General features: G+C 37.1%; 1 protein-coding gene across 1 annotated transcript in view; it reads right to left on the reverse strand.

The window, feature by feature from the left end:
* Positions 1-14,754, reverse strand: part of CNTN5 (contactin 5) — a 636,787-nt gene that overhangs the window by 366,972 nt on the left and 255,061 nt on the right. The window contains exon 3 of the mRNA XM_049778604.1: positions 8,239-8,460. Within this exon, the coding sequence (XP_049634561.1) occupies positions 8,239-8,460 (222 nt within the window). The remainder of the gene's footprint in view (positions 1-8,238; positions 8,461-14,754) is intronic.

Genomic DNA, 14,754 nt, shown 5'->3' on the forward strand with positions numbered 1-14,754 from the left:
GTTATATGATAATTTCTAGAATATTTGAAATGCTTAATTAGAAATTACACTTTATGGTGACATTCATAATTACATAGTGAGAAAGACTTCACACTATGTGACCCTCTAAAATGATTCTTAAAATATCTGAACCTTCTTTTAATTTTAAGTTGCCTTTTAACATGGAAATTAAGTTTCTTTGGAAAAGTTAAACAATTGTAAGCTGGCACTATAAAATTTCTCAAGTTTCTTAAAATTGATGAGAATTATTTATTAAGAACATCATCATGGGGCCAAAGAGATAGCATGGAGGTAGGGCATTTGCCTTGCATGCAGAAGGATGGTGGTTCGAATCCTGGCATCCCATATGGTCCCCTGAGTCTGCCAGGAGTGATTTCTGAGTGTAGAGCCAGGAGTAACCGCTGAGCGCAGCAGGGTGTGACCCCCCCTCAAAAAAACAAACAAACAAAACAAAACCCATCATCACAGGGGACAGAGCGATAGCACAGCAGTAGGGCATTTGCCTTCTACAAGGCTGACCCAGAACAAACCTAGATTTAATCCCTGGTGTTTCATAGGATTCCCCAGATCAGGAGCGATTTCTGAGCACATAGCCAGGAGTGGTCCCTGAGCATCACCGGGTGTGGCCCAAAAGTAAAAACAAAAAAAACTCAACAGCATCATCATAGTGAATGCTTTATGTGTAATGACAATATGGTGCCCTTATAACATTAATTCGATGGTATTTAGAATATTTTTGGAGGCTACTACCTGATATAGTTGTAAAAGAAATGTTAGATAATTGAGAAATACTCTGGCTTAGGCCACTGAAGTGTCCCAACACCATATAACATTCATAAGATGCCAAGCTTGACAGTAGAAAGAGGACATGGGTTTTTATCAACTTTTCATTTATAATCAAGTTATCAATTTCAGTTTTTAAATATTCAGTAAAACATTCTATAATAGTGTAGAAAATTTCAACTGAGGGGCTGGAGAGATAGCATGGAGGTAGGGTCTTTCATGCAGAAGGACAGTGGTTTGAGTCCCGGCATCCCATATGGTCCCCTGAGCCTGCCAGGATTGATTTCTGAGTGCAGAGCCAGGAGTAACCCCTGAGCACTGCCGGATGTGACCCAAACAAACAAACAAATTCAACTGAAATTCAAATTTATAAAGGAAGTGATTCTCAAGTATGTGGTTCCTTAGTGGATAATATTGTGGGTTCATAGTCAGTATGACCAGGGTAGGCATGTACAAAATAATCTTTATTCACATGGTATATAAATTATACTGAATTTATAGTCATACTTCTATACTTTTGTTTTATAATTTAAAATATAAATGTGGAATGGAGAGAGTACAGAGGTGAAGCTTTTGCTTTATAAATGGTTGACCTGGGTTTGATCCCTGGATTCACATATGATCTCCTAAGACCTTCTAGGGATCATTCATTAGCACAGAGAAAGAAATAAGTTCTGAGAACTGCCAGATATGGCCCCAAAGCCAAATGAATAAGTAAGTCCAGTAAAAGTTCTGAGACAACAGTCAAGAAATTGGCATGTACTTGATCAGAAGTACTCAAACTTATTTGGTCTACTGCTCCCTTCTCAGAAAGATATTACTTGGTGCTCCCTGAACATACACCTCCTTGGAAACTGACAGACTTCACCTCCCTGCCCTGACACTCTCATTTCCTCATGCTCCACAACCTCCATCAGGTGGATATGGCATGTTCTGGGAAACAAGGCAGCACCAGCACCTCATAACATCATGTGGTCCCCGTGTCACTAACCTGAGCCTCCTCATGTCACTGAGCTCAGGCACTTACAGACAGTACTTACATTGCTGTTGGCAATGCCCCGAACAAAATAAAGTACAGCAGGAAAATAAAATATAGGTTCCCATAAAATAAATGGTCTTAAAATGGTAATAGTGTTTATTAGAATCTGGTCTCTAGACACTGAGAGAAGTTGGGTATCCTACCACAAAGATGCCCTTTCTCCCTCTTAGAGTGAATTCTTAGTAGCAAACAGATGACAGATGCAAGGCTGCATGAGATGGGTCAAGCTTTTAACTTGTTCTTCAAAACAATTTATCAGCAAAGAAAATTCTGAGGAACTAACAGGAGACCCCCAGGCCAGAGTTTGTTCGAAGCCAGTCGGACATGGATATTCCCCAGGAGATAAGTCAGCTTTGGAAATAAGTCAAGCAACCCAGACACTGAAGAGTTTGGGGAATCTTCCCAGCACCAGAAGTCAGTGGTAGAAACTTGAAAAGCCACTATTTAACTCAGAGGGTTATTGGAGGCTCGCTGAGGTAAAGAAAAAAAAAAAAAAAAAAAGCAACCTCAAAGCATAAACTTATACCAGTAAGTAGCAATTCAACTAACTGTAAGAATCCCCACCCACACCTAAACACTCTGTCTGAGTTTTAGCCACTGTATAGAAAAGATAAAATATATAACCTAATAATTTAATCACCAGTAAAATAATAAAGGTATTACATTTAATTGAGTCTGTTCCTACTAAAATCACATCAAAATCAGAGTCTAGTGTACACTCATGAAGGAGAGGAAAAAGAAAAATGTCTACAGTGGTTAATAGTCCTTTTCTACATTAAAAAATAAAAATCAACACAGGATTCTTTGGGAGTTTTGGGCACTGACTTACTTATGCTTTCAATCAGTCTGTTATTATGTGAATTTACAATTTAAAAGTTGGCCATGTTTAAAATCAATTCAATGACAACCCTCAAATGCTAAGTACTACATTATCATAATTATTAACAAATCAGGCTTTTTAAGACTGAGACTATAACTTGGTCTCGGAAATTTGTACTGCTTCAATTGAAAGTGATCTGTGATGATTCAACAACAAACTCAGATCGAAAAACAATAAAATCATCATTTTAAGGCTTACTTCCTAAATTTTGTCTATTTTAATTTTAGTTTTATCAATAGATAAGCATTTTTATATTTATGTTAGTGAATATTTGCTTATTCAGGGCCCAATTAATCAATCATTCCTCCTTAGAATGCAAATAAGGTAAAATAAATTCATATTTTTATATCTCTACATGGAAAGTTTTACTTTATTAATATTGCCACAATCTACTCACCAGAAGAAGGTTACTATATTTAGTTAGCAGAGGAGAAAGAACTACCGTGTAAATTCTAGTAGGCACTGTGAAACCTTTAAAACTTTATTTACTTTATTTATTTGAGCTGAGATTAGTTTTAGATTCTTTTATAAGAAATAAATAATCACACAGTTCGTTATCTATCTTCCTTATTATTTGTACTCATTCTTATTTTGTCTTCAGAGATTAACTTTCTATCCTGCATTTATTTATTAAAAATGTATGTCACATACAATTATCCTCAAAAGTACATATTATTTTTGTATTTATTTCTTTTAGTACATTATGTCTTATTAGATAAAATATTTATGAATTTTCCTTTCCTTCACTATACTCAAATTTAAAGCATATTCATTTGAACTCTTTTCTTTCATAGTTTGACTTTTTCAATGAATTAGAAGCTACTATATATGTGTATATATATATATATATATATATATATATATATATATATAAATCCCCCATTAAATGAACAACCAAGTTATTTACAAATTTCTGCTACTAAACATATATTTCATGTATATATATTGAGAATATGCAGGAGAGTTTCTCTAGGATGTATATACAGAAGGGAAAGTACTCTCCAAATTTTTCTGTAATTTGGATTTTTACATTTCTTTGAAAAGTCTTACCACTACATAGTGTACTTTTGTGCTTAACTCTGAGCTGAAGTGGGATCACTTTCTATTCAAGCTCTGTTAGCTTCCTCATTTTTCACAAGAGCATGTCAGCCCCAGCTTTCCTCTCTATTAAGGTGAAAGGGAATTACCTGACAAAAGCCATATGTCAGGCCCATGTCAGAGAAAACAAACTGAAAGTCACATCTAGCCAAGATCTATCAAATACTCGGATGAAAAAACAATAGTTATGGGAGATGACTTGGAAATACTCAGGCTACCCACTCTTCATGATATGCTAAACAGAGATTCCAGTGAATCAGCAGATCAATGAAATCCAATTGATTCCCATTCAGAGCTTTGCTATTAAGAGCATAGTCCTGAGATCAGCAGCAACAGATTTACTGGGCCTCATAAATGCTGATCACCAGGCCTCCTCCTCATCTACTGAAAGGGGACCCACTTTGAAAAATGTTTCTGAGTGATTTGCATGAATATTAAAAGTTAACATGCAAATTTTGGATAACTGCTTATTTTGTTTGCCATTTATGCTGTAGACAATTTATTGTGATGATTTATAATGAATTTATAATGAAAACAACTAAGTCACTGGTTATGACACTAATTGTTGAGTTCTTCATGAGGACCCATGATTTATCTGATCTTAGAGTCAGAACTATCTGAGCTCAAACTAATGAACTTTTTAAGTTTAATGTTCAAATCATTCAGAAATATAACAAACCAGAGTTTTCCCTGTGAGAACTAATCATCTCAAATGAGATCCCTATGCAACCAAAGTGGAGACTTTGAATCTGTTTCAAGTCCTCCTTCATTTTTTATGTTTTTATTTATTTTTATATTTTTTATATTTTTATATTTTTAACTTTAACATGTCTTAATTAGTATTTTCTGTACATATTTTATCTATGAGAGTGAAATACATTAATTAATTAAGTAAATTAATATACGCTACAAAAATAAAGAAGTAAAACACAAAGTGGCACCAAGTTTCAACACCTCTCATAGTTGTGTATAGTTCATATATTTTACATGAGATAAACTAGTGATGCATAAGGAAAAACAGTGCACACTAATGATTGGAGTTAATGTAATTGGAAATTTTAAAAAATATTTTGAGAGGTTTTCTATTGAAAAAACTTGAGAAAAGGAACAGACATATATATATAAAATATATATTTATATATAAAGTACTTATATATATAAATATATATATATTTTTTACTATGAATGACACTAAATCAATACACCCTAATTTCCCAGTCTAGAGTTTGTCTCAGGACATACTGTCTCTTGGCTTTATATTACCATTCACTCTTCTACTGTTCTCTTTGGTTTTGAGCCACACCCAACAAAGCTCAAAAATTATTCCTGGCTGGCATTACTTCTGGCTCTGATTTCAGAAATCATTCCTGGTGGTGCTCCATGGAACACTCTGGTGTACCATATGGGATGCTGGAGTGGAACGTAGGTTGGCTGTGTGCCAAGTACCTTTCCTTTTCTACTTATGTCTCTAGCCCTAACAATTCACTCTTTCACTACCCTTTATTTCTGCTATATTCATTCTACTCATCTTTCCCCCTATTATTTACCTAAACTGACCATAGATCTTATTATTCCCATATTTCTGCCTTCCCCAAATGTCACATAGGTAAAATTACTAATTGTTTGTTTATTTCAGTCTTCTACTTAGTAATATGCATGAACGTTTATGCTAGATCTCTTTAGTCTTGATTGCACATATCCTTATTTATGTCTTAGTTCCATTTCCTTATTTTGTCAATTGAAGGGCATCTCCATTTTTTCCAAGATATTACAGTATAAATTAAATGCTATGAGCATTTTTGTGCAAAATTACAGTATATAAATTTTATATTTCTTTGAATAAGGATCACAGAATATAATTGCTAGATCATATGGAAAGAAGATGTTTAATTTATTACAAAATCAGTAAGAAGCTTTCCACTGTTGTGCCATAAGAATCTTCACCAGCAATAAAGTTTTTCTTACTACACATTTTAACCAGAACTTGATGTTAGTGTTACACATTTTTTTGGGGGGGGGGCACACCCGGCAGTGCTCAGGGGTTACTCCTAGCTGTCTGCTCAGAAATAGCTCCTGGCAGGCACGGGGGACCATATGGGACACCGGGATTCGAACCACCTTTGGTCCTGGATTGGCTGCTTGCAAGGCAAACACTGCTGTGCTATCTCTCCGGGCCCAGTGTTACACATTTTTACCATTCTAAAATAGAGCTACAAGAATCTCTCTTTCATTCTCCTTATGGCATACCATGTAGCTGGAATTTTTTCATGCTTATTTGCCAATCTCATTTGGTGTTTGTTATAGTCCTTTGTTCTGAATTTTAGAATTCTTCCATAATAATCCTAACTGTAGTTGCTCCCCTGATAGTATGATTCAAGGGTGAAGAAACTCTATCTCCTAGGCCAACTTTCCCAATACTTATTGTGCCTAGGCAAAACAAACAAACAAACACCACAAAGCCTTGCCACACCAGCCCTTCATTGTTTTGCTTTTCTTTCTTATGATTGTTGTTTTGGTGATAATGTTTTTTGTTGCTGCTGTTGTATTGTTTTTGTCATTGCTTTTTTTTGTTTTGTTTTTCTTTTTCCCTTCCTTCTTTTAAATTTATATTTATAGCCTCTAGATAGATTCCACCCAGGTTTTTTTTTCCCTTTTTCTTTTCCAACAGAACCACAAAACTTGAATCATCTTGTTCTCCCTCATAAATTGAGGAGGAAAAAGTGGGTGATACTAGAAGCAACCAATCATATGAACATTGAGTAGGAATAACAAACGATCAGACTTAAGCACAAAAACCAAAGTAAATGACACCAGAATTGATACCCAATCTACAACAAGCTATACACAAATGAGACCTGTTACACTAGCAGTCCATGGGACAAAGGGGAAAGATCTGATATGTATGCTGGGAATAGGGGTGGACTGAGGACAACACTGGTGTTGGGAATGGCCCTAAATCATTATCACTATGTAGCTTAAATATTACTGTAAAGACTTGTAAATCACTTTGATCATAATAAAAATATTAAAAAAAGAATTCTTCATAATAATCCTTTTGTAAATAATTTCTTCCAGTCAGGGACTTATTTTCTAAGTAACTTGACAATGTCTTTGTTAACCAAGTTGTAAAGTTTTTAGAATGTATATCACTGTATGTGTTTAGCAAAAAAAATTCAGATAGTACCACACTAAGAAAATTAAATGCCAACACCCTGTTTGAGCTGGTGTTCCATATGGTTGTAAATAGTACGGTCATGAAGAATGGGTATGGTTATGTTTGTCATACCAATCTACCCTGATATTTCTTAAAATCTTTCCAAGTATTTTAGTAGTTACAGAATGAATCCTTATATGGTTAGCATTTTTTTAATTATAAATGATATATAGACTAAAGTATATTACTCCAAGAAAGATAAACATGTATGTGAAAATTGTTTGAGGAAACTTTATATATTTAAATTTATGAATTTATTTAATCTTAACTCTAATAAAAATGTGTATCTGTTATAATAAAACATTCCTTAAAGTTTTGTTTTGTTTTGGGGTCACACACCCAGTGGTGCTTAAGGTTTGCTCCTGACTTTGTGCTCAGAAATTGCTCCTAGAAGGCTCAGGTGACCAGATAGAATGCCAGGGATACAACCTGGATCTATCCCAGGTTGGCTGTGTGCAAGGCAAACGCCTTACTGCATTGTTATTGCTCCACCTTTCCCCATTTCTTAAAATCTTGAAAGATGTGTGGAACAGAAGACTTATGACCTAAATGGCCTTAATATTTCTCTTAGCCTGATTAAACTTGAGCTGTTTTTTCCTGGTTCTATTCCACTAACCTCCTTTACTAAAGAGAGATACAATTGTAAAAATACTCAGTCCTTGTGAGTAGTAAATCTTCACCTGTTCTCTTGTAGTTTTAGCATACAAAAATGTCTATCTCAAAGACTTGAGAAACATTTTTTTGGAAAACAATCAAGAAAGTGACCCCAGTTAACACCTTGTTAGGAGAAGGCATAAGTATCTTATAAAAACACCAATTACTGGGGCCAGAGTGATGGTGGAGACGTAGGGTATTTGTCTTGCATGTGGCTGACCCAAGACAGACTGGACCACAGTTTAATCCCCTGGTGTCCCATATTGTCCCCCAAGCCAGAAGCGATTTCTGAGCACATAGCCAGGAGTAACCCCTGAGTATCACCGGGTGTGGCCCAAAAATAAAAAATAAAATAAAACAAATGAAACCACCAATTACTAAGTATGGATGTTCTAATCTCATTGATCAACACCCACTTATGGCTATCACTTTGGTCCCATTTAAAAATAATCCCAGTTGGAGTTCATCTTTTTTCCCTACTGCACTAGTCTTGACTTTGATCACAATGGTCTGAAATAGTTTTTCTTGCCTGAATAAGTCTAACAGATACAATTTTCTTTTGGCACTTACCATCTTGTTTGAAGGCATCTGAGGAATGATAAAGATTGATGGGAGAATGATAATGCTGAGCTGTGCCTCGCCAGCTAGGTGGAGAAACACTCAGTGTTCCTAATGATGGATTACTGTATCTTGTCCGGGACTTTGCACCAAAGAGGGATGAAGATGAGCTCTTCTTAATTCTTAGTAAAGCAGCAAAGGAAGTTGGGAGATTAGGGAGAGCTCCAGAATATTCTGTGAAAGGAAAACAATAATAAAAAGTGGATTCTGTGGACTGGTTTATGTTTTCATATAAAAATTGTATTTTCTAAATATATAATTGACATCATTGGAGTTACAACTGAGTCCAAACAATAGTGAGAACAGGAAAAAATATTATGCTTATATTTTAAAGTATTTTCTGTAATTTTATGAATAACAGTGTTATTCATGAGTCTAAAGAAAGAAAGAAATTAGACAGGGAAGAAAAAGCAAGTCAAAGGAAGGCAAGGCAAGAGATGGCAAGGGAAGGGAAGTGAAAGGATTACAAGGGAAGGAAAGGGAAGGGAAGGAAAGAAAAGGGAAGGGAAGGCAAAGCAAGGCAAGACAAGGCAAGACAAGGCAATTTAAGGTATGGGAAGAGAATAGAAGGTTAGGGAAGGCAAGGCAAGGCAAGGAAAGGGAAGGAAAGGAAGGAAAAGGGAAAGAAGAGATGAGAAGGCAAAGCAAGGCAAGCGGAGGCAAGGGAAGGAAGTGAAGGGAAGGGGAAGGATTGTAAGGAAAAGTAGGTCAAGGTAAAGGAAGGAAAGAAAAAGAAAGACAAAGTAATGCAACTGAAGGCAGGGGAAGGGAAGAGATGAGAAGGGAACAGAAGAAAGTAGCAGAAGTAGAGAGAAGAAAAGACAGGGAAGGTGGAAGGGAGATATCAAAAATTATACGCCACTTATTTTTTCTGGTTAGTAATTTTTAAATTTGAGTTTTTAAGTTGTCTGAATAGTAACGTATATACTAATATACATTAGATAATGTATTTATTATTGAAAATGGGGAATTATCATCAATCACATCTATAAACATATTTTGGAATTTTATTGCTTAAAATTTAACTTATAAGAAATGAAATATCGACCGGCTATCCTTTGCAAAAGCTGGCTCCCTGTGTGTGACACCAGGCGGGGAAAATCCGCGAAAGTACACCGGCCCAGTGGGGCTCAGCTGTGAAAGACTGTGAGTGTGACCTGTCTATGTCTGTCTACTGTCCTCTTGCGTGAAACTCTTGCGAGTGGGGCAAAAAGAGGCTCAGAGGAGCACGGCCGCTCCGCTTCGCTACGCGGCCGTGCACTCTTTCTAAGGAAAGAACTCCATTGCAACAAGAAGGAAAAATCACACTAAGAACGGCGCTATATCACAGAAGCAAACATTTCTCTCTGGACTGTCTTCTCTGTTACATGCTCGGGCCTAAGATTTGACCCAGTGTGAGGCTTCATCCACGGAGGACTCCCCTCCCTTAGAGGCAAGTCAGCCCATCCAGAAAGGGAGGAGCCAGAGGAGTGTGCTGCCTACATCATATAGACAATGAATACCACGACAACACGTAGAAAAACCCACAATACAAATGTGACAATGGGGAAACAGCGCAGGCCAGCATCAGACATAGAGAATGAAGATGACAATTCTGAGGACCAGATAATGACTGAACAACTAATCAACCTCTCAGATAAGGACTTTAGACTAGCAATATGGAAGGTGCTCAACAGACTCCAAGAAACCATGGATCGAGTTGAACAGAACACTAATAAGAACCAAGAAAATATGAAGGCAGAAATGACAAAACTCCAAACTGAAATAACATGTCAACTAACAGGCCTGAAAAACTCAGTAAACGAAGTGAATGACAAAATGGATAAGCTCTGGGACAGGGTATCAGAAGCTGAGAATAGACTTGGTGCTGTGGAAGATGAGATACATAACAATTCCATACAGCAGGAGAGATTGGACAAAAAACTTAAAGCAAATGAGCAGACAATGGAAAAATTAGTCAAAGAATGGGAACAGATGAAAATAGAAGTCTATGATAAGATCAACAGAAACAACTTAAGAATCATTGGAGTCCCAGAGACCCAGGAAGAAAATTTCCAGGAAGAATCAATGGTCAAGAACATCATTAAAGAGAAACTTCCAGAGCTAAAGAATATATGTGATCAAATCCTGCATGCCCGAAGAGTACCAACCAAAAGAGACCCCAGAAAAACCACCCCAAGACACATCCTAGTCACAATGACAAATCCCACAGATAGAGACAGAATTCTGAAAACAGCAAGATCAAAAGGGGAAATCATGTTCAAGCAAGCTTCCCTGAGATTTACAGCAGACCTGTCACCAGAAACGCTCAATGCCAGAAAGCAGTGGTGGGATATTGTGACAAGACTGAATGAAATGAATGCTTCACCCAGAATACTATACCCAGCAAAACTCACTTTCCGGTTTGATGGAAGAATACATGGTTTCACAGACAAAAAACAGCTCAGAAACTTCACAGACACAAAACCAGTCTTAAGAGAAAAACTGAAAGACCTAATCTAAGACAAGACTACCCAAAAGACACACCAAATTTTGAAATAAAGATGGCGTTAAATCCCAGGACAATTCTTTCTCTCAACGTCAATGGACTAAATGCACCAGTTAAGAGACACAGAGTGGCTAAATGGATCAAAAAACTCAATCCAACCTTCTGCTGCCTACAAGAAACGCACCTGAATAGTCAGAACAAACATAGACTCAAAATAAAAGGCTGGAGAAAAGTTATCCAAGCAAACAACACCCATAAAAAAGCTGGAGTGGCCATACTAATATCAGATAATGCAAACTTTATACTCAGGAAGGTTGTAAGGGACAAAGACGGACATTTTATATTAATCAAGGGGTACGTAGAGCAGGAAGAATTCACTCTCCTAAACATATATGCACCGAATGAGGGGCCAGCAAAATATTTAATACAACTGCTGACAAATCTGAAAAATAATATCAACAACAACACAATAATTGTGGGGGACCTAAACACGGCTTTGTCAACACTGGACAGGTCAACCAGACTGAAACCCAACAAGAATATACTAGACCTGAGGAGAGAAATGGAAGAAAGAGGCCTAGTGGATATATATAGGACACTCCATCCCCAGAAACCTGGATACACATTCTTCTCCAATGTACATGGGACATTCTCCAGGATAGACTACATGCTGGCACATAAAACATACCTCCATAAGATCAAGAGGATAGAAATTTTGCAGACTACCTTCGCTGACCACAAGGCTCTGAAATTATTTGTGAACTCCAAAGGGACTCAGAAGAAACACTTTAACACCTGGAAGTTAAACAGCCTCATGCTCAATAACCAGTGGGTCCGAGATGAAATCAAGGAGGAAATAAAAAGGTTCCTGGAAACAAATGACAATAAAGACACAAACTCTCAGAACTTATGGGACACAGCAAAAGCAGTACTGAGAGGAAAATTTATAGCTTTGCAAGCACACATCAGGAAGGAAGAAGGAGCTTACCTGAGTAGCTTAATGACACAGCTAATAGAACTAGAAAATGCTCAACAAAAGGACCCAAGAACAGGAAGACAGAAGGAAATAACAAAGCTGAGAGCAGAAATCAACGAAGTGGAAACTCAAAAAACAATCCGAAAGATCAACGAAAGCAGAAGTTGGTTCTTTGAAAAAATAAACAAGATTGATAGACCACTGGCAAACCTAACAAAGAAAGAGAGAGAGAGAAACTTGATAACTCGTATCAGGAATGAAAAAGGAGAGATCACTACTGATATGACAGAGATTCAAAGGGTAATCAGAAACTACTTTGAAAAACTCTACGCCACTAAAAATGAGAACCTGGAAGAAATGGATAAATTCTTGGACTCTTATAATCTTCCACGGTTGAAGGAAGAGGATGTAGCATATCTAAACACCCCCATCACCATTGATGAAATTAAAACAGTAATCAAATGTCTGCCGAAAAACAAAAGCCCAGGTCCAGATGGATTCACTAATGAATTCTATCAAACTTTCCAAGAGGAACTACTGCCAATCTTGGCAAGACTCTTTCATGAAATTGAACAAACAGAAACACTTCCAAATAGCTTTTATGAAGCCAACATCACCTTGATACCTAAACCAGACAGAGACGCTACCAAAAAAGAAAATTACAGACCAATATCACTGATGAATGCAGATGCAAAGATCCTCAACAAAATCCTGGCAAATAGGATTCAATGCCTCATTAAGAAGATCATCCACTACGATCAAGTAGGTTTCATCCCAGGAATGCAAGGCTGGTTTAACATCCGTAAATCTATCAACATAATACACAACATCAATAACAAGAAAAATAAAAACCACATGATCATATCAATAGATGCAGAGAAAGCATTTGATAAGGTCCAACACCCATTCTTGATCAAAACTCTCAGCAAGATGGGAATGGAGGGAACCTTTCTCAATATAGTGAAGGCCATCTACCACAAGCCAGTGGCAAATATTATCCTCAATGGAGAAAAACTGAAAGCCTTCCCTCTAAATTCTGGCACAAGACAAGGCTGTCCTCTCTCACCACTCCTATTCAACATAGCACTGGAAGTACTTGCTATAGCGATTAGGCAAGAAAAGGATATCAAGGGAATCCAGATAGGAAAGGAAGAAGTCAAGCTCTCACTGTTTGCAGATGACATGATACTCTACTTAGAAAACCCTAAAGACTCTATCAAAAAGCTTCTAGAAACAATAGACTCATATAGCAAGGTGGCAGGCTACAAAATTAACACACAAAAATCAATGGCCTTTCTATACACCAACAGTAATAAAGAAGAAATGGACATTAAGAAAACAACCCCATTCACAATAGTACCACACAAACTCAAATATCTTGGAATCAACTTGACTAAATATGTGAAGGACCTATACAAAGAAAACTATAAAACTCTGCTCCAAGAAATAAGAGAGGACACACGGAAATGGAAACACATACCCTGCTCATGGATTGGCAGGATTAACATCATCAAAATGTCAATACTCCCCAAGGCATTATACAGATTTAATGCCATCCCTCTAAAGATACCCATGACATTCTTCAAAGAAGTGGATCAGACACTTTTGAAATTCATTTGGAACAATAAACACCCTCGAATAGCTAAAGCAATCATTGGGAAAAAGAATATGGGAGGAATTACTTTTCCCAACTTTAAACTGTACTACAAAGCAACAGTTATCAAAACAGCATGGTATTGGAATAAGGATAGGTCCTCAGATCAGTGGAATAGGCTTGAATACTCAGAAAATGTTCCCCAGACGTACAACCATCTAATTTTTGATAAAGGAGCAGGAAATCCTAAATGGAGCAGGGAAAGCCTCTTCAACAAGTGGTGTTGGCACAATTGGATAGCCACTTGCAAAAAATTAAACTTAGACCCCCAGCTAACATCATGTACAAAGGTAAAATCCAAATGGATTAAAGACCTCGATATCAGCCCCAAAACCATAAGATATATAGAACAGCACATAGGCAAAACACTACAGGACATTACAGGCATCTTCAAGGAGGAAACTGCACTCTCCAAGCAAGTGAAAGCAGAGATTAACAGATGGGAATATATTAAGCTGAGAAGCTTCTGCACCTCAAAGGAAATAGTGCCCAGGATACAAGAGCCACCCACTGAGTGGGAGAAACTATTCACCCAATACCCATCAGATAAGGGGCTAATCTCCAAAATATACAAGGCACTGACAGAACTTTACAAGAAAAAAACATCTAACCCCATCAAAAAATGGGGAGAAGAAATGAACAGACACTTTGACAAAGAAGAAATACGCATGGCCAAAAGACACATGAAAAAATGTTCCACATCACTAATCATCAGGGAGATGCAAATCAAAACAACGATGAGATACCACCTCACACCCCAGAGAATGGCACACATCACAAAGAATGAGAATAAACAGTGTTGGCGGGGATGTGGAGAGAAAGGAACTCTTATCCACTGCTGGTGGGAATGCTGTCTAGTTCAACCTTTATGGAAAGCGATATGGAGATTCCTCCAAAAACTGGAAATCGAGCTCCCATACGATCCAGCTATACCACTCCTAGGAATATACCCTAGGAACACAAAAATACAATACAAAAACCCCTTCCTTACACCTATATTCATTGCAGCTCTATTTACCATAGCAAGACTCTGGAAACAACCAAGATGCCCTTCAACAGATGAATGGCTAAAGAAACTGTGGTACATATACACAATGGAATATTATGCAGCTGTCAGGAGAGATGAAGTCATGAAATTTTCCTATACATGGATGTACATGGAATCTATTATGCTGAGTGAAATAAGTCAGAGAGAGAGAGAAAAACGCAGAATGGTCTCACTCATCTATGGGTTTTAAGAAAAAAGAAAGACACCCTTGTAATAATAATTTTCAGACACAAAAGAGAAAAGAGCTGGAAGTTCCAGCTCACCTCAGGAAGCTCACCACAAAGAGTGATGAGTTTAGTTAG

Source organism: Suncus etruscus, chromosome 8, assembly GCF_024139225.1.
Source record: "Suncus etruscus isolate mSunEtr1 chromosome 8, mSunEtr1.pri.cur, whole genome shotgun sequence".
NCBI classification, from domain to species: domain Eukaryota; kingdom Metazoa; phylum Chordata; class Mammalia; order Eulipotyphla; family Soricidae; genus Suncus; species Suncus etruscus.